Source organism: Micromesistius poutassou (assembly GCF_964030765.1).
Source record: "Micromesistius poutassou genome assembly, chromosome: 13".
NCBI lineage: Eukaryota > Metazoa > Chordata > Actinopteri > Gadiformes > Gadidae > Micromesistius > Micromesistius poutassou.
The window spans coordinates 11,250,351-11,277,099 of record NC_140283.1 but is presented as its reverse complement, the minus strand read 5'-3'; the positions used below and the strand labels follow the sequence as shown (position 1 = coordinate 11,277,099).

The window sequence follows — 26,749 nt, the reverse complement described above, 5'->3', positions numbered from 1 at the left end:
TCGTTTGCGTGTGTTTAAACAGATGGGTGCGCACACACACGCGCGCCAAGCATCACCCACATTCATTCATTCTTTTAAACACTCACTCGCGGTAAAACTGTTTTCTCAGGATCAAATCTTCATCAATCCTGAAAGATGTAAACAATGTCTGTGTCAAGAAAATATGTGTTTGCTGTAGGGCTGCTTTATTATGAAAAAAATCATAATCACGATTATTTTGGTCAATATTGAAATCTTGATTATTCAAATGATTATTTTTGAGTTTGAAAACATGATGCATTTATTCATAATTTCTCTCCAAAAAAAACACTTTTTAAATGAGAACTTTGAAATTTCCCCTTAAAAAAATGCACAAAATGGTCAAATAGAAAATAAAGTTCAGATATGAATCCAGCTGTTCTGCAATTTCTATTAAAAAAATAATAATAATAAATAAATAAAATTGAAAAAAAAAAAAACAATAATAAAAATCGTTTCAACTCGATTATATTAGTTTGGTGATCGTTTCACTCTGAAATTGAAATCGCAATCAAAATTTGATTAATCGCCCAGCCCTAGTTTGCTGTACGGTGTTTGCAGATTCATTGATTTAAAAGTACAACTTACCACTGTATCAGCTGTTCTTTCCCAAATAATTTAACCAACCATTTACCCTAAAATTAGATTTTGTTTTGGAAGCCTGGAATATACTTTGCGTGAATGTATTATTGTTATTATTATTATTTTAACGCATGCCATAGCCTACTATAGGCTACTTCATTCATGTTCATTCATGCAGCCATATTGAAAAAAATGTTTCCGCAATCCACACGCTATTTCTATGCAGTTTCACACGTATGAATAATCTTTGACATCATAATATTTAAATCAGGTTAATAGTTTGCATGTTTGTGCTGTGTATAGCCTAGGTGTGTGTAAGCGTAGGCTATGTTGTAGTTCCGACCTGCCATGGCATGTCAAAATAGCAACAACAACTGCGTTATCCGCTATAGACCAGGTATTTTTCGGTCAGTGGCGCAATTGCATTGGCGCATTTTTTAGATCACTAAAATAGCACCATAGCACCAAATAGTATCATTTGCGCCGGAACACGCCCCTGCTTTTCGCCGACACGCCTCTCCAGGCGCAAGTGTAGTGGCGCCTGGTTCCTGCGGGGGAAAATCAGCTTTGCGCCGGGTGCAAACTAGCAACGACACATGCGTCGGTGTAGAAAGTCAATTGCGCCGGGCGCAAGATAGGGTCAGATGTCTCTGTGTGTTCTCTCCGTTATTCAGAACGGAACAATATTGAGAATCGTTGGAACATCGCAATATTATTCGGAATAGCAATGACAATATTATTTGAAAAACAATGTGAGAACATTATTCTGCACATTCACAAACAATGTTCAGATAACCATAGCATCATATAACATTTTTCAGAGTACAACTATTATTTGGATTATTATTATTAATAACATTCTTATTTGGAACCTACACATTGTTAGTATTCGTTTTGTTAGCAAAAAGTTCAACATTGAACCAAAATTCAGACTATTAAAATGTGACAATATGTAGTGCAGAAACTACAATATAAGTATCAAATATTACAATACTATTATTGTAAAATGATCAATGTCATTAGCAGAACATCACGACGATATTCATAAAGGCACACATATTCACATTATCATAACGACAATATCATGAAAAAACAAAGTGACTCCAAGTTGTCCATGTGACTTCCCTCTACCTGTGTCCCAGGACGGGCCAACCACTGGTCTGCCCTGATCGGGGCGTCCCACACCGAGGGGTATGCGCTCTGGGAGTATGGGGGCTACGCCAGCGAGGGCGTCCGGCAGGTGGCCGAGCTGGGCTCTCCCATCAAAATGGAGGAGGAGATCAGACAGAAGGTAGGCCTGGCGCCGGGGTTTGACTTTAACCATGTGTTTTATGAAGCGGAAACACAATAATGAATCAAGCCCATTTGGCCAATAAGGGAATCGCTGAGATGGCGGGTTTCACTCAACGAGATACATCGGCGGAAAACTTTGAGATGTCAATTTAGACGCTTTTTTGATTATAATTTTGAGTCTTCGGCTGGAATTCCAAATACCCCTAAATCTGCTGATATTGAATATCCCCTTGATTCACTTCTAGACATCAGGCTCAAATTCCTTTCTAAATTCAGTAAGGTTGTTTACTTTGACACACACACGGGCACAGCAATTTCCTTCCAGCTTCAAAACTATCAGATGGGATTGGTGATGGTGTTAAATCCTCATTTCCATAGACTGTATGGAACGGGGAATTAACATCCGCACAGTGTCCATGTCTGACACTGTACCCCTCGAGTCCCTCATTATCCCTCCCATTAAAGCGTACGCTCTCTCTCTCTGCGCCTGACGCATAGTGAGCAGGCAGGTGGGTCCGTGCCTCGGAAGCCGTCTCTCGGCTGGAGGTGAGATGGTGAACTTACCCACAGCCAGCTGTGGCTGCGGGGAAGTTCAAGGGGTTTTTTGGGCAGTTTTCCACCGGATTCCTTCCAACCCAGGGGGTGAAGAACGGGCCCTCGGCGAAAAATCAGATTGCGTGCGGAAGAAAATCTAGAGAGGGAGGGAGTGTTGGAGAGAGAGAGAGAGAGAGCAAGAGAGCGCACAGGCATGGGTGATAGATAGCATTTGTCTGCATGATGAGATAAAAGCTTATCTACAACTGGTCGATTTTTTTGTTTTGCCAATCTGGCTTTTTTTGTGTGTGTGTGTGTGTCTGTGTGTGTGTGTGTGTGTTTGTTCACATGTGTGTGTGTGTGTGTGTGTGTGTGTACACGTGTGCACATGTGCACACGTACACGTACAACGCACTCTGCAACACTTGGATTTCTGTCTTGTTTCCAGTGCATCATCCCGTGTTGAAGGGGGTGGGTATGTGTGTGTGTGTGTAGGTGTATGTGTGTGTCTGTGCGTGCGTGCGATCACGCACAACGCACTCTGCAACACTCTGGGCTGGATTGCTGTCTTGTTTCCAGTGCATCATCCCGTGTTGTGGTGGACTCAATGCGCTGCGTTCCTTCTCTCCCATTCAGTGTGCAGCACTGCGCTGTGGACGTCAGTGGTGAACAGTGGGGTGTTCATGGGGGGCTCCGTCAGTCGGCTGTGTGCTGCTTGTCAGCTTGAGTTTGGCTCGCTGTACAGCGATATTTAAGGCTGACAGACAGGCCCCTAGCGGCTTCCCTGGAGGCCCTGTCCCTCTCTGGCAGTGAGCACATGCCATGCCATGGAGCTCTCCGTATAGGCCGCTCTATAGTGGACAGAGTTCACCGGACGGTGGTCTCCAGACTGAAAAAGGGGCTTTTGAGTGCAACACTGAGTGACGTGGTTTGGGGTTTTTCTAGTGAGAACCACGAAAAAAGGCTGTCCGACTTTTAAAAGGATGGATCTTGAGTGACTGCCGGGCTTTCAGAAGACGTCTATTTGTGTCTCTTCAGTGGCCTATTGCTGCTTTAATATTACCATATAAATCACTGTTATTATCGCTCGCTCTCTCTCTCTCTCTCTCTCTCTCTCTCTCTCTCTCTCTCTCTCTCTCTCTCTCTCACTGTCTGTGTTTGTCTGTCTTGGTCGCTCTCTTTCTCTTAGTCCATCTCTCTTTTTCTCTACAAACTTTCGTCACACACACACACACACACACACACACACACACACACACACACACACAAAAAAAACAACAACACATACTGACGCAGATCGGCTTCCAGCGTTGTGTGGTGCCAGCTGGGGTGAGGTGAGAGAGAGAGAGAGAGAGAGAGACCTGCTGTAGAAGGAGCTGGGAAGCGAGTGCGGGTCAGTAATCCCTGTATTAGCTGAGAATCCCAACCATCCATCCGGGAGAGAGAGAGAGAGAAACGGGGGAAGACAGAGAGAGAGAGAGAGAGAGAGAGAGAGAGAGAGAGAGAGAGAGAGAGAGAGAGAGAGAGAGAGAGAGAGAGAGAGAGAGAGAGAGAGAGAGAGAGGGAGCACTCAGCTGTGGTGATGGGAGGACACAACCTCCAGGCATAGAGTCAACCCTCGGTGGGAACAACAGTCTCAACAACAGCCCTCTGGTGCTCTCGCTCTCCGCTCTCCTGACCAAGACAAATGACCCTGACCACCAGAAGACCAGACAGGGCCCGCAGGCGCGACTGCACCCAGAGCTCCCCCGCTTTCACACTGACGCCAAGCGTAACCCCGGAAGGTGCCATCTAAGCCCTGTGGCTTAGAAGGACGCTCTGGTGCCCTGGACTTGTTTTGCTTATTTTTTTTAGATATGATGTACAAAACTACGGTTGGACAATTCTTTAACAGTTTTACACAGAAACCCCGGAATAGATTGTTCTGAAGTGTGGTTGTTTCAGAATAACAATACATCTGGCTCACCACTCACTGGACAAGAGCCATCAAGCATGGGAGGAACCATGAGTAATTCAGCTTATTTAGTAAATGAAACAGTCTTTTCATGTCATTTCTCCAGGGAGTAGAGTGTGTGCGCTGTCCTGACACATCTGGGGGTGAACCAGTGCTTCAGCATTAGCTGGTCTGTGTGTGTTGGCCTGTAACAGCACTGGACATGTCTAAACGGGCCCGGGGAACCTAGATTCCTCGGCATACGTTTCTGATAACGCCTCCTTTAAGGAACCAAGGTCTTTAAATTGTCAAGGACGTGAAGACCACACACACAAGTGTGCCTGCACGAACACACATACACACAGGCCAGCAACTTTCTCTCTCACTCTCTCGCTCGCTCTCTCTCTCTTGCTCACTCACTCTCTCTTTTTTTCTCTCTCTCTCTCTCTCTCTCTCTCTCCCCTGCTGCCTCTTGTCCCAGGCACCTGTCAGATGAAGGGCAGAAACACAGTCTCCCTCCCTTTCTTCCCCAGCCTTTCACCGTTTCTCCTCTTTTCCTTTTCCTCCCACTGTTTTTCCGGGGTGTATTTTTTTCGCACCGGTGTAACAATATCTACATTCTCAGAATATAAATGTTTTTCTCCCTTTCTCAATGGCACGCAACCGCGCCGCGCAACGTCGGTGGCACGTTTCTGGATCCCTCTCTATTTTGTTCTGGCTGCCTTTGTGGCCGCCTATACAGAGCCTGTAGGAGACAGAGGAGCGCTGCGAGGACCCCTTTGTGTTCCCTCAGACTCTCTAGTTGAATTTGGAGCGCTTGTCGTCGCACAGTGCTTCCTGGTATTCATAGTCGCCTCTTCAATGGATTTATGCTTTGATGGCTCCCCTGTCTCACATGTTGAGTGGGGTAGAGAAAATACAAAAAAGGCAAGCGAGAACAGCTGAAAGAATGAATGTCAAAGCTTAAAATATGACTAATTATACGTGGTGATGCCAGATGGACGAATTTCAAACGGAGCATCACATGCGCACAAAGAAAGGGGTAGATGTAATAAAAACGTGCATCATTTGGTTTGATCTATAGTGCATAACGCTAGCATATTGTCATAATTGCCATACCGGAGATTGCTATAATATTAATTAGAAAACATAATTTCGACTCACTTTAATTTGGAGTTTGTAAAAGTGTTAAAAGATAAAGGTTACAATCAAGACAGAAGACACTGTTTCCCCTGTTCCGGGTGGGGGGGATGATGGTTATAAATAAACGACACCACCTTTTTCCCTTCCTGTTCTTCTTAATGTCAACGCTTCGTTGCTTACTTCCATGTAAGACGCAAGGAGAAAAAAAAAAGGAGGAAAAGACAAATTTTCAATTGCTTGAAAATGTCAAATGAATCCCGGAGCATATTACACAACCACCGAAGAGCTGTGGTGGGAACACTGCGGTGGAGGCAGAGAGGGCTGGGGGAGGTGTGGGGAGAGGAGCAGCCGTAGCCGGGCTAATTAAGACTTTGTTCTGAAATGTCAGGTGCTCTCACACCCACTGCTTTCAAACACGAGCGCTCGAGAGCAGAATGTCACATGGCCTGCTGACCGGTGAGCCAATCGCGTTGACTCGCTGTAGGGCGTTGTCTGCAGCCCAAACCAAAAGGAAGGTGTCATGGTCTGATTAGACCCCCCCCCCCCCCCCCCCCTTCTGCTCCGTTCCATAGTGATCGTTACAAGTGAAGACAAAACTGTTACAGCTCTGACTATAACATGCACTGCAAATAACCTGCGCCGTGAGTGTTCATTAGAAACGAGGAGTTGTCTTGTTGGATGTTGGCGGGGGGGCGGGCGTGGGGGGGTGGAGGGAGGCTTTTCCAAGCAGACATATGAAAATACCATGCACTTTCCTTCTCTCTGGACTGTCACAAGTATGCACAACTGCACTTTACCATCCTATTTATGATGTATAGTGGGGTCTATGTCTTCTGTCCTGGTGTTGTGGCGGGGTGGGGGGGGGGGGGTGGGTGGGGGTTGAGGAAGAAATTGTTGTCTATCCTGTCTTGTCTAGCGGTCTTCTGTATTGTCCCTTTCTGTCAAATTAGTATCAGACATACTGTATGGCGCAGAACAATTTTCCGCAAGGACAAATAAATATCTATCCATCTATCTATCACTGCCGGGCCTGGATACAGGAGGCGAAGTGATCTCGCTCCAGAGTGTGGCTCTCACGATCAACAAACGCAGTTCAATTCCCGTTTCTTCAGCTTTGAACGACCTTCTAGGCGGAAGGTGATCTCGACCTTTGATAGTCAAACTGACCTTCAGAGTGGAAGAAAGAAGCCAGCGCTGTGAGGGAGAAGGGGCGTGCAGTAAACACTGAATGTGCTCTGAACCTTTTTCTGGTTCTGGTATAAAGAGAGCTGCCGGCGTGACCTTCACCCAACTCTCCGAAAGATTAACTCAAGAGTAGCAGTGGGTTATTTTAGTCTGACTTGGCTGTTCTTTTCAAGGCCTGTTTCAACCGAAAATGAGTCTCCACAGAAGACTGATGAAAACGTCTATTCTCTTCTACTGTTCGTTTCTCCTTCCCTCCTTTCCTTTGCTTCATTTCTGTCTTTCCCTTAGACAGTTTCACTGTCCTGGCTTCTGTTTTTATCGTCTTTTATTCTGACATTTCCTACAGGCATATGAATGTTCCTCTCTCCTTCACTGCTGGCTCTCTCCCTCCTATTGTTTCAGTCCGTGTTTGTGTCCGGCTTGTGTTTGCTCTCAGTCAGTTGCGGTCTAAAGACTCCAGACTGATTGCAACAGCACAGGTTGGTTGGCGGAAAGGCGGTTTTGAAGTTGAAATTGGTGGGGGGTATGTGTGTGCATGCATGTGTGTGAGGGTGGGGGGGTCGGGGCGTTGGATATGTGTGTGTGTGTGTGTGTGGGCGGGTGAGTGTGTGTGTGTGTGTGTGTGTGTGTGGGGGGGGGGGGGGGGGGGGGTCATGTGTGTGTTTGTGTGTGTGGGGGGGAGGTGTCGGTGTTTGGGGTTGGGGGGTGGGTGTGTTGTGTTGTCAAGGTGTTATCATCCTTCACTTTCATCTGTGTGTATACACACCCCACTTCACAGGAAATTGCAGCAGACCGAGCATAGACAGGCAAGAGACACACACACACACACACACACACACACACACACACACACACACACACACACACACACACACACACACAGATCCATCTATATATTATCTCTCTCTCTCTCTCTCCATCCCTTGTATGTGTGTGTGAGCTTATTGTGGGCCTCATCCTTTTGTTTCGTTTCAGGTGTGATGGTATTGACAATCTCTGAATATAAATTATTTAAATTACTGAAAGTATCTCGAGCCAGCCTATAGAGAATGAGTTTAGTCTCTTATTTACTCTCTCGCTCTCTTTCGCCCTCTCTCTCGCCCTCATTCACATCTTGGACTTCACACTTGCCCTATACATTAACAGTCTTCCTCTCTGTCCTTAATCGTCAGCTGGTTTTGAGCCCTCATGCCCACGTTCATCACCAGATTACCCTCTGTTGGCTTCACTACCCTGCCCCCCCTCCCCACTCGTATCTATGCCGTGTGCAATCCTTTTCTTTCCTGGTAAAATTTGCTGTGTGAACCAGATAGCCAGGCACATTTTCCATACATGCAGTTGAATTGACTAGGCAACGTAATCTTGCGTCTACAGAGCACACAGTGTACACAGTGGGCACATTTTTTACATTCCCCTCACATCTGTGTGTGAGTGTGTGCATGTGTGAGTGTATGCGTGTGTGTGTGAGTGTGTGTGCGCGCACGAGTTTGTGAGCATTCCTGGGGCAGTGAGTTTTTTTTTCTTTCGATTTCACCAAACTATTTATGGATTTCACACTTAGTTCACCCAAAGTTAGGACGACAACTGCAAGCAAATGCTTGTGTGTGTGTGTGTGTGTGTGTGTGTGTGTGTGTGTGTATGTGCCATGTGGGAACAGTATACTGGTGCTATCTTGAATTCCCACTATTAGAGCCTGAGAGGTCGTTAAATTGGTGTGCAGCTGTGGACAAGACACACACACACACACACACACACACACACACACACACACACACACACACACACACACACATTGAACACACACGCACACACACACACACATGCAAACACACAAACTTGAGGAGGTGCTCCTGGGGGGGTTTTGTGAAGCCGGTTGGATGCTGACAGATGGACAGCACTCGGAGACTGGCTCTAATTGGCTGAGAGGTTCAGTGGGGCCAAACGCAGGGAGACAAGTGGATCCGTCGAGCCAAAGATTAAGACGATGGCGCCCGAGATGTTTCCTTCTCTCGTCCAGGAGGTTACTTTTCCGTTGTACGGGTCTTATTAGAGTGTGATGGGGACTGCAGTAGGCTGGCAGCGTGAGCCGGCGTAACACAGAGAGTGCACGGCAGGCACCGCAGCCATTAAGACAGGAGCGTACCTTAATGCCAGCTCCTCATACTGTGTTTAAGCCCATCACCGCCACACAAGGTGTTCAGCCGTTAGCATCCAGTTGCTTTCAGCTGTTTAGTGTATCGGTCGAAAAGTCTTTTTTTTTTTTTTTGTACGATATTAGAAAAATTATGTAAATATATTATAAATATGTTTATTATATATTGTAGTCATTTATTACTTGACATGAATGTAGCCTGGAGAGATGTTTTTGGCTTGTGGGCAGCCATTATTTTCGTACAACAGAACACGCTGTTTGTTTATTGATTTTATTCAATTATTCATGGCATAGTAATTTGTTTTGATGGTTTTTTTCAAGACGGTAGTCTTGATTTATATGAGATTGGTGGTCAGCTCTGGTTTATAGGGTAATGAGCTTGAAAAATTCAATACCTTAAGCCACAGGAACATCGTTTTGGTTGATTTTCTGCCAAAACTCCAACCATATGATATAACGTATGCTAGTTACATTGATATAGAGTTTGTTAGTTTGTACAGTACAAACAGAGTCTTGGCATTTCAATTACACCCATTTATTCTTAAATGCAAGGTAAAAGTGGATAGCGAAGCGCAAGTAACCGATGAACAACAATCAGAATAACACATGCAGATGGTGACGCTAACTCTGCAATGCCTTATTATTATTATCATTATAATATATTGAGGGTGATAAATGACCTTGACCGAATCACAATGCATCTCTTGAGATTCCCTCTCCCTCTCCCTTCATGCTTCCCTCTTTCTCTCTCATTCTCTCCGGCTGCCTCTGCTCCTCTCCCTCTCTCCGGGCTCTGTGATGTTGAAAGGCTTGGACGGCTCACTTTGTACTGGGATTTGGCTTCACATCAGCATTGAGCGGTACCAGGGGACGGCAGACGGTTGTTTGGTCATTTCATCTATTAATTTAATATTATATTGACTAAAAATGCCCAGATTCCCTTTTTTTCAGCTCCATAGAGGCGTTGGTTACTCAGGATTGGAAATCTATTACTATGGGCAGTATAAGCAGAACATACAGACACATCACTACACCGATGACACCCCCGTCCCTCCCTACTACCTTGTCCCCCAGCCTCTCTAAACGTCATTGTTTTACCAAACTATTTATACATTCTGCATTGTGGTGACAGAGCATCTACTGGGTTTCACTGGGTTTCACTGGGTTACACTGGGTTGTTACCTTGAGGCTGTGGTGACGTGGTGACCTGCTGGCAGCAGATCGATGGAAGGGCTGGGGGGGCTGAGACTGAGACTCTCTCTCTCTCTCTCTCTCTCTCTCTCTCTCTCTCTCTCTCTCTCTGTTTTTGTATTTGTATTATTTGTTACCACAAAGATTTGTTTTGAAGGTTTCTGCCCGAAAGTGAGGGAAGAGGGATGCCAGCAATTTTTCTGTTGAGATCTATGTAGAGGAGATAAATATACAAACACAATTTAAGCAGTTTCGAAAATCTTCATTAATAAGAGCTATTATTTCTTCCTTGCAAAAAGCACACAAGTAACCTTTTTAATCAAAAATAAATCACTTGCTTTTCTGTATTCCCAAAGGCACTTTCCCTTGCTAGCTTCCCCTATTGTGCATATTCATCGGTTGTTCCAATTTGTCTTGTGTGTGTGTATGCATCAGTGTGTGGGTGTGTTTTTGTGTGTCTTTGTGTGTGTGTGTGTGTGTGTATGTGTGCGCGTGTTGATGGCTGCGTGCATGTGTGTGTGTGTGTTTGCGTTCATGTCTGCGTTTGCGTTCAAGTCTGTGCTTGTGCCTGCATCGATGTGTACGAGTGTGCTCGTGGGACTAATTGGGAATTTGTATTCACTAAAAGCCCTGGATGCAACCTGAGATGCAGCGCCACACCTGTTGTTTGTAGCTGTGTGGAAGTCAGTTCAGGATTAAGAGCCAAGCAGCCTGCCCCCCCCTCGCCCCCCTACACATCAGTACCCACACCAGCCTCACACATCCCCAATTACCTCCCCAAGCTGCTGCTGTCTCGGGCCTCACAGCCCCAGCCACCTGCCAGCACAACTAATACCGCAGAAATGACAAATCAATAGTCATAATCTCCTGGATGCTGGCTTTTAGTATGGCTTTTTCCCCCTCTGTAAATCCATGTTTTTTATTCCTTGACCATTTTCTGTGCTTTTATTGTTGCTCTAATCCATGGTGAGTGGGATCCGGTCGGACGCTCCCACATTTCCTTCTTTCCGGTGGACGCCTCAGCTGTTCTTCATCTCAATTAGGGACATTCACAGTTGCCTCCCGTGGTTCTTGCTTTCCTTTTCTGTCTGCTTGTTGTAGCAGGAGGATGAGTCTCGCCCCCCCCCTCTCCCTCCCCCAACCCCTACCTCGAATTGGGTTTCTCATAGTCGAATTAAGACCCCTAGATAATGTGATTCATAGTCGAGTTAAGTGTGCATGTACGGAGTCTAATTGGATTATGCATTGAATTGCGTTCTGCGCATGCTCGAGATCTTTTCCCGTGCCGTGAGCCGGAAGTAGAAGGAGACGATAGTCGTGTTGTTGTCGCCGCCGTTGGAAAACGAGAAACGGCGATTTATTTAAAAAGATGGCGCAGAAGATGGAGGAAGCTGGTGAATGTAGTTCCCCCTATAAGAGTACCCCTATAAGAATTGTGTCCCGGCCGCGGGAGTGCGCATGGCATGCATTCATTAAAGGTGGAAGCACACAGACACTACGCTTCGCTTCGTTTTTTCTAAATCTGGGTCATCAACGAGGTTGCAAAGTAGTAACTTTGGGCACATCTGTCAAAATAAATGTTTTTTTCTCCCGACGTGTTTACGATCTTTATTCATTCCTTGCGATGCGGCGGGAATGCCGTATACGGACGAGCGGCAGAGGGGCTGCTCTGGAGGGAGAAATATGTTTTCAGTAGACAGCTGTCAACTCACTTCGGGTTGCGATTTATTTAAAAAGCTGGCGCAGAAGATGGAGGAAGCCGGTGTCGTGCCAATGTAGTTACCCCCTATAAGGAGTATATCATCATCAACATGTATTCACTACACACTACGCTTCGATTTCACCTAAGGCTGAATTAAAAGTACATGTTTTTCTAAATGTTGCTCATCAACGAGGTTGTAAAGTAGTAACTACGTTCTTTATTCATTCATTGCACCGTGGCCGAACTGACGGGGGTATTCTCTGATATTATGAATCTTACAGACTGCGTCGGGTTCTCCGACTCTCTGGTACTTCCACCACAAAAAAAGACTCGTAGTGGGGTTTATCTCGCCCATGGTGAGAAGGAATTAGGGGAAAGGAACTTTGGCTTTGACTCTCTGAAGTCCAGATTGAAACTTCGGGACCATATAATTTCTCCGACGCTCCATTGTTCCGACCTTGTATGCAGACTCCTCTGACGGCATAGCCAGCTCCTCCAGCTGGAGTTGGCATACGACCGAGAGGTCAAAACAATGGAGCGTCGGAGAAATTATATGGACCCGAAGTGAACTGACAGCTGTCTACTGAAAACATCTTTCTCGATTGCAGGCGCCTGAGTTTGTTGTTGCTGGTGACGTAAAGAGGTCAACCGGTGGCTCTATTACCACTAGTTGAAATGGTTACAGTGCCACCCATCGTACCGGGGCATGACAAGCTTCGACCACTGAATCGATTTACTCAGTTTTTTTGCAGTTGTCCAATTGCGGAGCATTGTCGAACTATGGCTTTAATCTGATTAAACTGTGCATGTAAACGTACTGTGTGTCTCTATAGTGTTAGTTTAGTATCTCAGTGTCTCTATAGTGTTAGTTTAGTATCTCAGTGTCTCTATAGTGTTAGTTTAGTATCTCAGTGTCTCTATAGTGTTAATTTAGTATCTCAGTGTCTCTATTAGTTTCTATATATACTAGGGATGCACCGAAATTTCGGCCACCGAAAATTTTCGGCCAAAAATGGCCCAAAAGTGCATTTTCGGCTTTCAGCCGAAACACTTTCATCACCGAAACAACACGGCCGAAACAGGAAATTGTGATGACGCAAAGAAAAACCAGTGAAACATTCACCATCATCAGTGAAACATTGTGAAACAAATGACACCTCTAGCTAAATGTAGTAATCTAGAGAACCAGCTACAACCTTGTTTTCATCCAAACGAGCCGTCTTTAGCGACGGCTCGCTATGAGACAGCTTCTATGAGCTGTCGGCTATCAGCCGCGAGTTTAGGGACCGTCCGCAAAGTGCCGACAGCTTCTATGAGCTGTCGGCTATCATCCGCGAGCTTAGGGACCGTCTGCAAAGTGCAAAACGGAAAACGATGTTGTTGTTTTTTCAGTGCTAAATAAATATTTTTATACTTTTAATAATTGTAATTGATTTATTCTTTGAATTGCAATGCCTTGATTTTAGTGAGGTTAGTACACAGTCATAGCTATAAATGCAATGGTAGGCCTACTAATAATTGGCATAATAATTTATTTCGGTGTTTCGGTTTTTGGTTTTCGGCCTTGGTTTCCTCATTTTCGGTTTTCGGTTTCGGCCAAGAATTTTCATTTCGGTGCATCCCTAATATATACTACAGTTTAGTATACTATACTATAGTTTAGTATACTATAGTTTAGTATAGTTTAGTATCTCAGTGTCCCTATAGTGTTAGTTTAGTATCTCAGTGTCTCTATAGTGTTGAATACATCAGTGGTCTCACAAATCAGACTTTAGATTCATATCTAATAGGGATGCACCGATTTATCAGACGAACATCGGTATCGGCCGATATTCGCGTTGTTGACTGCCATTGGCCTATCTGGAAATAAGATGACATTCACCGATGGCAGTGGCCGATGTTTATCTGTTGTCATATAAATTTTGCGCTGGCTAAATGTTGTGTTGGTTATTTGCGGTCTGACTTGCAGTTTTGGAGAAGATGCAACAGGTGGTAGGCTACTAATAATACCACCCATAACAGCCGCTGGCTGGACACGCCTCTGGCATGATGACGTAAGCGGGCAGGTGCCGCTCGCACGTGTGGTTTGTTTACAAATAAAAGTGAAAGAAAATGTCGGTTGTGTGGGAGTATTTCACTGTCCCGGAGAAAGATATGCAGTTTGTAAGACATGTTCCAGTGACATTTCAAGAGGAGGTACTACAACCAAGAATTTTAACACATCAAATCTCATCAGCCATTTGAAAAGCAGACATGGAGAAGTGTACAACGATTACCTGAAAGCCAATACAAAACTGAGAAATTAACTGGACACCAAGAAAGCACAAAGATTCATTCAAAGATATTTTTTATAATGAAGATTTCTTTGTTTCCCTGGCACAAAAAGGGGAAATAAATAACAACAACAACAACAACAAAAACATCGGCATCGGCTATCGGCCAAATTGTTATTTTAAACATCGGTATCGTCCCAGAATTTCACAATCAGTGCATCCCTAAGTCTTTCTTTTACTTAATCTCTCTCTCTCTCTCTCTCTCTCTCTCTCTCTCTCTCTCTCTCTCTCTCTCTCTCTCTCCTCTCCTCTTTCGACGTGAGGGTATCACTTAGCACCTCCAGCCTTGTCAATCATGGCCTCGGCCAGTCAAAGGCCAAAGCAATTATTACAAGACTGCGCCTTTCCATTTTTGGTGCTGCCCTCCTCTGATGCTGTGGCGTCAGAGGACAAAAACATAATGTATATATTCAAGAATTTATATACAAAGAAATGGAAATTGCGCCAGACGGAACCTAGGACAAGTCTTTTGTTTTCACAGAGAGGAAACAAAGTTGATTCGATTTTGATGAAAAATATATAATAAACAGATCCTTGTGGTCATACTTTGTTGTGTATTTGAATAATATGAGGAATGAAAATGAGATGTATTTTCACAGAAGAGGCAACAATGTTTATTAGATTTTGAGGGGAAATGGATAGCAAACAGATTGCTGTGTTCATTCTTTGCTGAATATTTGAATAATATCAAGAATGAAAGTGGACTCACAAGGTGAAAAAGTCAATTTCCTCCTCATGGGTTTCTTTAATCTGGGCTCCAGCAGTCTCACTACGTTATAACAGAGCTCCTGGGGGCAGAGGACACAGAGGCCGGGCCGGTACACCGGGTCTTCAAGGGAGCAGGGTTACGCCTTGTTTCCTGTTTCGTTACAGAGATATTCTACCTCAGAAAACTGTTAGGGTTTCAGAAGGGGCTTTTCTGCACTATGTCTACACTGTGTTGATTTGAAACCTTAACAGACTATTTTCTACTGTTAAATACTGCTGGGCAAGTATGTATTTGCCAATTACGTGCTTACGTGCTTAGATAGGAATTATGTGGGTTGATTATTTATTTGACCATTTATGAATTTATTATATTGTAAATCACCCTTATTTTTTTCTCTGCATATGCATTTCGTCCTTTGGGCAGAAACTTTTCTTAAGTGAGGGCGACGACAATAAAAGCGTACCATCAAAATTGAAGTGTGACAGAAATTGTGCAGACTCGCTTTAGGAGTCAGAAAGATGGGATTTACACAATTATTATTATCATCAGGGGTAGTTAAGTGCACAGAAGTGCATAAGACAGAACTATTAAGTGCACACGTCAGTTGGTGTGATGGTCGATAAAACATGAACCATAATCTATGATTTGGGCTCACAAAGAACCTGGCTTGTGTAGGGGGAGGGGGGGGGGGGGGGGGGTGATGTGAGAATGATGTCGGTGTTGTGGATGTCCAGGTGACTATCGGTGATGTGTCTCTGTTTTTCCTCCTTTTAATCTACTCGCCTGTATTGTGTATTTCCTTTGTCGCTGTGTCCATTCCCTTTGGTTCTTGTAAACATGTGCTCAACCATTTGTTAACATTACTAAATGGTCTAATGGTTAATTACCATGCATGATTACTAATGGTGTACATGTTGAATACAGGAATGATGTTCATGTTCACTAAGGTTACCATTTATACATAATTGAATACTACCGCAAACCATAACACCTATGCTGATGCTTTCAAATAATAATGTGTATTACTGCATAAACAAATGTTTATACATTTATAAATAAATAGTTAATGTACCCTTATTGCTACGTGTTACCCATACGCCTGTGTGCGTTGCTCCGTTCTGCAAGCTTGCACTTGCACCGGTACCAGAGTGCTTGCCTTCTGCTCCGTAAGCAACGTGTCTGGCAGAATATATCCATGAACCCAACCTGTGCTCGTCAGTTAGTGATCCCTCATCTGTGGACTTATGAAGCGTGACTGGTAATTCAAATGTAATAAAAACAAATTGTATGTTGTTCACGGGGGAACATGGCTATGTACAGCCATGGGGACAGTGTTTCCTCAATGGAACCAGACACAAGTGTGATTAATGATCTCGCTGATGTCCTGTATTGCATTGATACATGCACGTTCATGGACGCCTGTCGAACGCATGGACAGATGGACAGAAATGTGTGAAACTATAAAAAACTATAAAGTTTTCTGTGACAATAACACTCAGAAAAACACTGAAAGTTATTTCTGGAAGTAAATTGAATTATAAGTATAGACTTGCCTAAATCTACAAATAGTTACTTTCATAGATGTTCAAAGATGGTAATGCAATTGTAAAAACAAGAAGTCCCAAAACTTTATATAGGCACTGCACATAAGTCGATACAAGTTAAAATTAAAACTATTTTGTTGTTATTTTTGATAACAAGATTTTGTGTCAAGCCACACATGATTAAATTTAAAAACTGGACGGATAGTTATATTAGGTTAAGAAAATGAAATATCCCATATTGCTCTCACAAATACTTAGTCGCTTCAGGATGGAGATAACGCGCGTGTTTGTTCCAAATATGTTCTTATGATTATCGCAGAGCACAGGTTGTTATTTGGTACAATTACAGCCTAAAGCCTGAGGGACACGTAAATTACAATATAATTGGACAGATGATACAGGCTGGCTCTTGGCTACAAACACATGTTGCAGCTGCTTGATAAATGACTAGCTGAGCTGTGTGTGTGTCTATTTTACTGTGTGTGTGTGTGTGTGTGTGTCAATCACTCAGGTTCTCGGAAAGCCAATATGGTAAAAACATTTAATATATATTTTCTTTCCATTTTCTTTCCATGAGCCTCGGTCGAACTCTGAATAGAGACTTTAGTATTTCAGGCCCACATATTATGCTTTAGGATGTAGGAGCCAGAATCCTATGTATTTACTTATGTGCATTTATATGCATTTACTTTTAAGCTTATCAATTGATCTTGAGTGGTTGGTTCCTGTTTGGGTCCCGCCCCTCTGCAGGCAGCAGAAGGAGTCTTCAGGGAGAGGCTGAGGCCTACTGGGTGTGACCTATGAAGGAGCACAGTCTGCACCCTGCTCACATGCAGCCATAGAACCCCTGTTTATTCAACAGTATATATTTTTATTTCATCTACGGTCTACAACACAGCTTCAAGAACTTCCTTCTGCGCTTTATTATTGAACATTGCATTTTGGAATCAGTTTGGGGACAAACATCCAGCAGGCCCTGAGAGTGGTTACAGCGACATCAGACACAAACAGACCAACTTTAAAATATCAACCACAGGGGGGGGATGCTCAGGTCTAAATCGTTTGGCTGTCACACACTGGCCAGGTTTACCTAGCCCCGACAATGACTCTTAACCCAGATGTTGCCTTTTTGACTGCATCCGTATCTCTGTGAGTATCCAAGGGAACTCAATAGCTACTACCAGCTTGTTTCCCCACACCCCCTGCTGAGCTAGGGTCTACAGTGTCTGGCAGTGCAGGTGTTCAGGTCGCCCCCGAGCACTGATTCCTATCGGTCTGAGTTACAGCATAGTTTCCCAGCATTCCATCTGTTCCTCATGCTCCTTAATGCAAAGTGTATTTGCATTAAGGGAGTGTGGACTTTATTTCATATTTTCTTAAACAACATACCTCCCCAGAGTATCCACCATTATTTAATTGTATTTGAACTGGCTCTGCATAAACAATACTGCTCTACTTCTACTACTAATACAACTCCAATATAGCCTCCCTCAATGTAGAAAAAAACAAAAAAAAAGATAATTCTGTGTGAGGTTCTTTAGAGCCCAAAATAAATGTTCTCTCTCTCTCTCTCTCTCTCTCTCTCTCTCTCTCTCTCTCTCTCTCTCTCTCTCTATCCCTTGTCCTCTGTCTATCTGCTTCACTGCTTTCCCTCCCTTATGTAATGTATTCCTCTCTGAGGCATTACAAACTCTTGAACAGCCCAACTCATATATATCAACATACAGTATGAAAATACACATTTTTATTTGTTGGTTACGCATGTGTTTGTCCTCATTTTTATTTTCATATCTCCTTTTATTATCTGAGTCACACCCAGCATAAAATCTAGATACCCAGTGGTTCAGCATCTAGATACCCAGTGGTTCAGCATCTAGATACTCAGTGGTTCAGCATCTAGATACTCAGTGGTTCAGCATCTAGATACTCAGTGGTTCAGCATCTAGATACCCAGTCGTTCAGCGTCTAGATACCCAGTGGTTCAGCGTCTAGCTACCCAGTGGTTCAGCATCTAGATACCCAGTGGTCCAGCAGCATCTAGATACCCAGTGGTTCAGCATCTAGATACCCAGTGGTCCAGCAGCATCTAGATACCCAGTGGTTCAGCATCTAGATACCCAGTGGTCCAGCAGCATCTAGATACCCAGTGGTTCAGCAGCCAGATACCCAGTGGTTCAGCATCTAGATACCCAGTGGTTCAGCATCTAGATACCCAGTGGTTCAGCAGCCAGATACCCAGTGGTTAATGGTTAATGGAAAATAACCCCTACCTGACCCAGAATAGTTTAATCGAATGAGTCTCCACCAAACTATGCCACATTTCCTTCTTCCAACATTTTTCTCGGTCTCACTACATTGGTGTTTCAATTTTGTCATTCTATCCAGGTATGTGTTTTATTTTTTTTTAGGCGGGGGAGGGAGCTGGTGTTTTTTTGTTGTTTTTTTGGCAGTGTGTGTGGGTCCTTTGACGTCTTGTCTTCTCTGTCAGGCGTTTTGAGGGTGGCCATGCGTGTCTGTCTGCCTGCTTCACACGCGATGTGTGTCCTTGTAGCTCTGTGTGTCTGTCTATACTTCACGGGATGTGGGTGTCTTTGTGACCGTCTCTGTTTGGCAGTGTTGTGTGTTGCTGTCTGCCACGGTTTTCCACCCAGTGTGCCGAGAGAGAAGAGACCTTGAGATGTGGGGAGGTCCAGAGTGTGTGTGTGTGTGTTTTGTGTGCGTGTGTGTGCGCGTGCGTGTGCGCGCGTGCGCGCAGGCGTGCTTTAAAAAAAGAAAGAAAGATTGTTGTATGTTTGTTTAGGTGGCCATCCCACAGCGAGGCCCTGATTGCTTGAGTTGAGCTGGCCCTGAGTGCGGTATGTGCAGTAGGATGTTTACAATCATAGATTACCTCCCACTGTCGTGTGGGCTGGAGGTGTACAGCATGTCCTGTCTTGTCTCTCTTATCCCTTTCAAAACCTCCAAGGCTCCCCTGAAGGAGGGGTTCTCAACCCTCGTCCATTCAGCCCATTTAGATTTTTTCATGGTCAGTATGTTGCCTCTCCGACTCCACGTATGGCCCCCACTCTGTGTTAATCTCTCTTTTGTTCTCTTCTTCTCTCCGTCCCCTTCTCGCTCTCTCTCGCTCTCTCTGCAGGCAGATGAAGTACTGACTGTGATTAAAACAAAGGCTCAGTGGCCTGCATGGCAGCCTCTCAATCTGTGAGTATCTCGTTCAATGTCGATGCGAAAGAGGTTGGGAGTGCGGCTCTAATGAATTGGTGGTTGTTTAAAGCCATGTGTTTATCAAAATACTGAATTAAGAGCTCCGTCTAGGATCAGGTTTGTGCGGTTACAGCAGAGTTGTGTTTATTTGTGTACGCCATGTACAAAGAGCTAATAACCAATGCAGTGTTGACACAGTCTAATGGAAAATTTATATTTAAAAGATATTCCAGGAGGGTTATTAACAGCACTTTATAAAATGGGTGGCTTAAATCAAGCGATCTGATTGGTTCCCAACGGTTGTATATTGAGCGTATACACACAGCTATGACGCCCGTTCAGTTTACAGAGTTCAGTATCAATCCGCGCCTAACTTGAACTGTTGTTTATTTATATATAAAAGCAATAGCATAGTTCACTGAAGCCTAAAAACATGTTGATTTCTGGAGAGGGTGGAAATGTTGTAAAGCAATAGGCACACGGTGAGTGAACTGCTCGATAGTAGGCTAAATTGCCGGCGAACCAAGCTACCGTCTCTAGCCTTCTCTCTGAAGGACGCTACAGTGTGTTGCATAGCAACCGCCGTACACTTTGCAGGCAGCCAGGAGGGACTACTTTTTTGTATTCGTTAAAAAAATGCTTTTCCGACTTTCTAGCTTTTTCAAAATTGAGAGTGTCTATGACTTTCATTTCGCCATACTTACGTAACCGTTTTATAAAAGCAATAGATCACTTCAGTCAGTGATATACGTTCATTATACCACAGTTAAGGGGGTCGCCGTCCCGACGCGCAGCGGAGGGACGGCGACCCCCTTAACTGTGGTATAATGACCGTATACCACAGCCTGTCGTGATCTATTGCTTAAATATATCAGGTCAATATGCACACACACACACACACACACACACACACACACACGCACACACACACACACACACACCCCTTCAAAGGTGTTACGGGCTATTTCAGAACTATTATTTCTAATTGTATGTTATACGTGTGCACACCGAATAAACACACACACATTAACACCTCCACACCTCCACACTTTATATGTCCACAAGTTGTTTTCGTTAAAAGCATTTTCTCGACTTGAAGATGTGTATTTATGGTACCTAATTAATTTCATGATTGAGAATACGCACAACAAACACAAAGACGCAAACACAATTTCATTCTTGGGCTTACTAACACACATCAATCATTTAGCACTGGCACAAAAGCCCTCGTTAAAGTTATTTCACTGTTATGGAGAAATATTGCTCAATTATAAACGGCGAACATATCGCTCCTAGAAAATTTACCGCTATAATAAAGCCAATAGCGTCCTTGTTGAAATGCTGTGCAATTAACACTGATGACATGTGGCCAATAAAGAGCATGTGTACATCGGATGGAGAGTTTAACAGTCCAACACAAGATGAAATCTGTCAATAATAATGCAATGCACAAACCCACCTCACCCAGCTCTGTTCTGCCTGTGTATAGCATACTGGTACTCCTACGGGGTTTATGTTCCTGGTACTGAATTCTGGTACCACTGAACGTCATCATGTGACTCCTGGTCCTCTCCTCCAGGCGAGCGCCCCCCTCAGCAGAGTTCTCGGTGGACCGCGTGCGCCACCTGATGTCGTTCCTCACCATGCTGGGCCCCAGCCCTGACTGGAACGTGGGCCTGTCCAAGGAGGACCTCTGCACCAAGGAGTGCGGCTGGGTCCAGAGGATGGAGGCGGAGTTAGTGCCCTGGGACGCGGGCACCGACAGCGGGGTCACCTACGAGGTGCGTGGTGTTAACTCTGGGGGTGGTGGGTGGGGTGTGCTCAGTGTGGGATAAAGGGCTGATTATGGTTCCACATTGATGCAGCGCAAGGGGGATTACGGACCCATTATGTTCTCGCGGGCCCTCCTTGTGTCCACCGCAAGGGTGTCGAGGCGATGCAGGAGCAAGGGCTGTGATTGGTCCGCTCACTAAAACCCGACGCAGAGCCGAAACAGGTTCACGACTGCGTCGAAGTGTCTGCATGGTCCTTGCATTGGGTCGACGTGGAACCATAATCAGCCCTTCAGTCAAGGTTTGTGCGGGATGAGGGTTTATAGAGTTAGAAAAATGTGCAAATTTCTGGGACGCTTGCGTACCCCACTTTTATCTATATGTGTCTCTTTATGTGTTCATTTGATCCTTTGTCTTGTGTGCGGTTTGATGTGATATGATTCTATACTATGTATTATTATGGTTGGTCATATTATTAGTGGTAGTTGCACTAGCAGTAATATCCTGAATGCATTCTATATTGGTTTATAACCCTTTGTGGGTTAGCAGTAGGCTTTAAGTGCAACTGCTAAAAGGATGCTGAGTTGCTGCGGTTTGCACACAGCATGCAATACATACCATGCTTAGTATCTTGTTATTTCTGGTACAAAGCAAGATACATAATTTTATCTCCAGCCCTTAGGTCCTTAATGGTCCTTCATTCATCTTTATTGATTCTCAGAGTAAAACCTGGGGTATATATATATATATATATATATACAGAGGATAACAAATAAATGGAGAGATGCTTTGTTTCCCAATGGTTCCCTTGTGCTGGAACACTTGTTAAGTGCACTGCAGTGAGCTGCGTGGACTGAACCACATGTGAAAGGCTCCAGCCGTCCACCACTCTCCCCGTCTGGCTTAATATGTTATATATAAACAGCATGTCATCAGCTTCGCAATGCCTCCATTAGAGAACCGAGTCCAGTCGCCCTGTGTGTGTGTTATTTTCCGGTGCAGAGAATAAGCCCCATCCCTTTTGAAACCAAATTCAAATTGTCAACTCATAACAGCAAGTTTTTATTCTTTAATTGTAGGAAGCAAGTAGCAAGGAATTTATTTACATATTTTTAACAGGATCAGCCCATCATGAATAAATGAGGAGAGCAGAGCTTCATGAGAGAGAGAGCAGTAAATGTTCTTACAAACCAAAAAAAACATCAACAAAGCTTGCTTTTGTGCAGTTTATGACCCGCTGTCTAGTAGCACATTTCCTTGGGTCTGCTTTAATGAATGCGCTTGTGTGCTATTAAGTGTGTTTTCAAGGATGGTCTGCTCTCGCACTGTGTGCAGCAAAGTAACTTATTACGTACCTAACTAGTCACTCTTAAGAGTATTATACTGTATGCCGCACATCACTAACAATAGCGGGCATGCTTTCAATCTATATTACGCACATAGGAGAACAATGAAAACAGTGCTCTGAGGCTGAATAAGCATAAGACTCTACCGGTAAGCTTTGTAAAAAACATCTTGTTTCTGTTCCTTTTTTCTTCTTTTTTTTTGATTTCTGACTGATCATTAAGTAAGTTATGTATCTATGGGGGAAAAGATTTGCACAGAGAAAGTTATTATGAAGTCGTATTCATTTTATTATTATTATTAATATTACATATTTCATACCCTATTTCATGTTATCTAGAGGTGTATTATTTAGAGGGGCAACTTATCCACAGCAACATTATTGTTTTATTAATTTCCTATTGATTTGTGCATGCGGTAGCCCCAGCAGGAGGGCAGGGGGATGCTGTCGCTACAAAGAGAATACTTTATTGTTCCGGCATGACAAACCACTCTGGTCGTCCTACTTCTCTAATGAGTGACGGTTGTACATACACGTCTTGTTTACAGTCTCCTTCAGCCACACTGAAGGAAGCCCTCCAAAACACTGGGTGAGAATGTAGAACAGGAAAGTCGATTGGGTAATTGGTTAAAGCACAAAGATGTTAATAATAATGTCTGATACTTTCCTCACTTTGTAGTCTTTAGTGGATAGTTGTTTTTAATCCAGCTGCAGTCTAAAGGAAACAGGCCTTCATATTATGTGGATATCGTAACAAAGCAGTGTTAGTGTTAGATAAATGATCAAAGATACATTGTCAGATCAATCACACAGCAGTCCTTATGCCAGATGGCTGATGGATAGAAAGTCTATCATCTGTTTCACATAGAATGTGTCACGTAAACCCAGTCATACTTCTAACAGATGACAGCATCAGGGGTTATCTGAACCAATGGGCTTATAGTATTATTATATTATAGACAATAAACATGAACATGTACAACTAGTGAGTTATATGTTTAGTATGAGGATAGATTTTTTTTGTAACATACACACATTCCCACTTGTAATAAGGTGGAAATGTGTGTACTATTGGTTGACACTTGGTTGAAAGTGTCTGCTAAATGCCATAAATGTATATGTATATGTTAATGTGAATGAAATCTAAATGTAGCAGGGCTAAAGAGAGACTAACATTGTATTTAATCTGTCATGTAACTGCCCGTGCCTCGTCGTCTCTTGAATAGCGCCAGGGCTGCAGTGCAATGTCAATGAAACTTTGGCAGAATGTGCAAACCCCCTTTCTAGTTCTATGATCACTTATGATTTTGATTTATGATTAGTCAATAAAACTACACTGCTTTGGCAATTTGGTCAAAGCCATGTGTATTGAGAACAATAATATGTATGTATATAAATAAATAAATATATATATATATATATATCTTAAAGCTATGAAAGTTATATTTATAGCTTTAAAAATGCACAGCAGTATCCAGATGGATTATAGTATTTATAATACAACTATAGTCGTATACTTTATAAGAAAAATAATAGATTCTTCGATGCATTGCAATTCTCTCTAGAACGATTCCGTCTCGATGCAGAAAAATGAATAATCGGAAACAAATTTAATAAAAATAAATAAATAAGTAAAATATATTAAAAAATATATATATATTTTTTTTGCCTGCTGCAGAGCGCTACAGATAACTCCTTTCTGCCTGCGGGTTCTCTGCGCAGAGGACCGACTTTATATAATATAAAATTTTAGATAGGGTAATTCATCTGTTGATTGTCTTTAATGATCATCACACAAGTAGGAAGTCATTAGCAAACTCTGAGTAGCAAACTCAGATGTATATACATATTTTTGAAAATCCTGCATGGAAATGTACATTAAAAAAATTATTGCATCGAGATGCATCGATAATCGTTTAAAAATAAAATTGTTGACCTCTGAATCGAATCGAATCGTGAGGTGCCAAGAGATTCCCCCCCCTAATACTTTATAATGAGGACAGGTACCAGGAAAACGTTTGTTCAATATAATGGCCAAATGTATTCACCTCTCTATGTCTCTTTGTGCAGTTGGCACGGATCCTATTCCCTGATTTCTTTATTATTGGCAGGCACGTTCAAGGCTTCTACAACGTATGTGTGTGTGTGTCTCAGTAATTGCATCCTACAAGTGCGTTTAAAAGTGGGACTTCGCAGCAAGGGAATGAAAGTAACTCAATAAAATGTATGAGACGTTTTCTTCTTCCCCGTATATCAGATGCAGTTTGACTCCTGTAAGCATTCCTTTGAGGCAGAGGGGCTGAGCTCAGTGGGGATTCTCTCTTAATTGTGTCGGAGGGCTGTGTTTAGCGCTACACACATAGCCTACCCACTGCTTGGTCTCTACACTTCTAATGAGGACCCCCACTTCATGCGGCACACTGCCCTCTCTGAAAACAGCCCTTCCTACTTAATGACAGAGGAAACCACTGCGGCCGTCTCATTTCAACCAAACATGAGTACACATGTACACACCCACACACACACACTGATTGCAATAACATTGATTAGCAGGGCTTCCGCCCATTGAGTCCTGATGATTGCAAACACTGATTCCCAAAAATAAATACAACCAAAATCATCCGCCCAATTAGTACATGCTCACGCACACTCCACTCTCTTTACCGTTTAGATTTTTTTTCCATTCAACCTTTCAACTTCAGCGAGAGTGTTGATTACCACTTGTTGCTATTTGCCTCCCTGATGAGATACGAGGAGCCAAAATGTTCTTGAAAAGTGCTTCACTTGTTAAGAGGAGCTCCCGGGGGAGAGGCCATTGTTATAGGACCTTGGTTTATATCATCATGCTAAGCCGTGCCAATCTGTCTGTTTGTTTGTTTGTTTGTTTGTTTATCGGCGTGTTTGTCTTTGTTGTGTCAGTCTCCCAACAAGCCCACGGTCCCCCAGGACAGGATCCGGCCCCTGAGCAGTCTGGACCACACCCAGAGCCCCTTCTACGATCCACTGGAGGAGCCATGCCGTCTCTGGCCAGGGTGGTGGTGGAACGGATCGCTAGGAAGGTACATGCCACTGTGTGTGTGTGTGTGTGTGTGTGTGTGTGTGTGTGTGTGTGTGTGCCTTGTGTCATGCATGTGCCAGTGAACATGTTGATGACTTATTGCTTTAAAATAATAATTTGTTGATATTCACCTTGAATGTTTATCATCATATGATGTGTCTTCCATATAGACAATTTGAGCATGTGTGTGTGTGTTTCCAGGGAGAGCAGTGTAATACCGTGCCAGACTTAGTGGATGACATCGTAGCTGACATTGGACAGCAGGAGCAGGAGAAAGGTGTGACACACACACGCACGTACGCACGCACACACGCACGCACACATGCACGCACACTACTCTACGATGTCTCTGGCTCCCAAACGGTAAAGAACAAGATGGATGACGGTCTGATCGCACCCAGTTATTGTGAAACATTCCTGCTGGAGTGATGTTTGATTGTGTGCATGGTGTAGCCGTTCATCAACGTTTTGTCAGTGTTCTCAAAACTTTCCACCTTTTTCCACTTTTCTAATTTGTCTTAATATTTGGGGCACTGGGCAGAACACTGTCTGTTGACACCCGGCACAACTATGTTATGGAGCATGGACACCCTGACAGTTACCCGGCGGTCGGTGTCCAGACAGCTCTGCCGGTAACAGGACAGATCCAGACAGGAGAGAGGAGAGCCCAAATGCTTGAATCCATTCTGAATCCTACGTTGACTCATTGACTTACTTATTCTTGCATGCTAGCACCAATAAACGCGGATCTGGGATGTATTATCTTGTTCTGGGGAAAAAAACATAATTGCAAAGAAAACTCTTTGTTTCCTCATTACCTGTGTCAACCACTTTCTCATCTGGCTTCTGTCTCTCGCTGTCTCTCTCTCGCTGTCTCTCCCTCTCGCTGTCTCTCTCACTATCTCTCTTTCTCTCACTCTCTCATGCTCTTGCTGTCTATCTTTTGCTGTCTATTTTGCTGTTTCTCTTGCTGTCGCTCTCGCTCTCTTCGTGCTTTCTTGATGTCTCCCTCTCATGCCTTCCGTGTCTCTCGCTCTCGTGTGCTTTTGCC

The 26,749-nt window shown here is 43.7% G+C and overlaps 1 protein-coding gene across 1 annotated transcript in view; it reads left to right on the top strand.

The window, feature by feature from the left end:
- The window catches only part of spon1b (spondin 1b), a 50,218-nt gene that overhangs the window by 16,046 nt on the left and 7,423 nt on the right, over positions 1–26,749 (top strand). Inside the window, 6 exon segments of the mRNA XM_084476788.1 lie at positions 1,743–1,891; positions 19,456–19,520; positions 21,103–21,304; positions 25,560–25,641; positions 25,644–25,699; positions 25,900–25,994. Of these exon segments, the coding sequence (XP_084332914.1) occupies positions 1,743–1,891; positions 19,456–19,520; positions 21,103–21,304; positions 25,560–25,641; positions 25,644–25,699; positions 25,900–25,994 (649 nt within the window).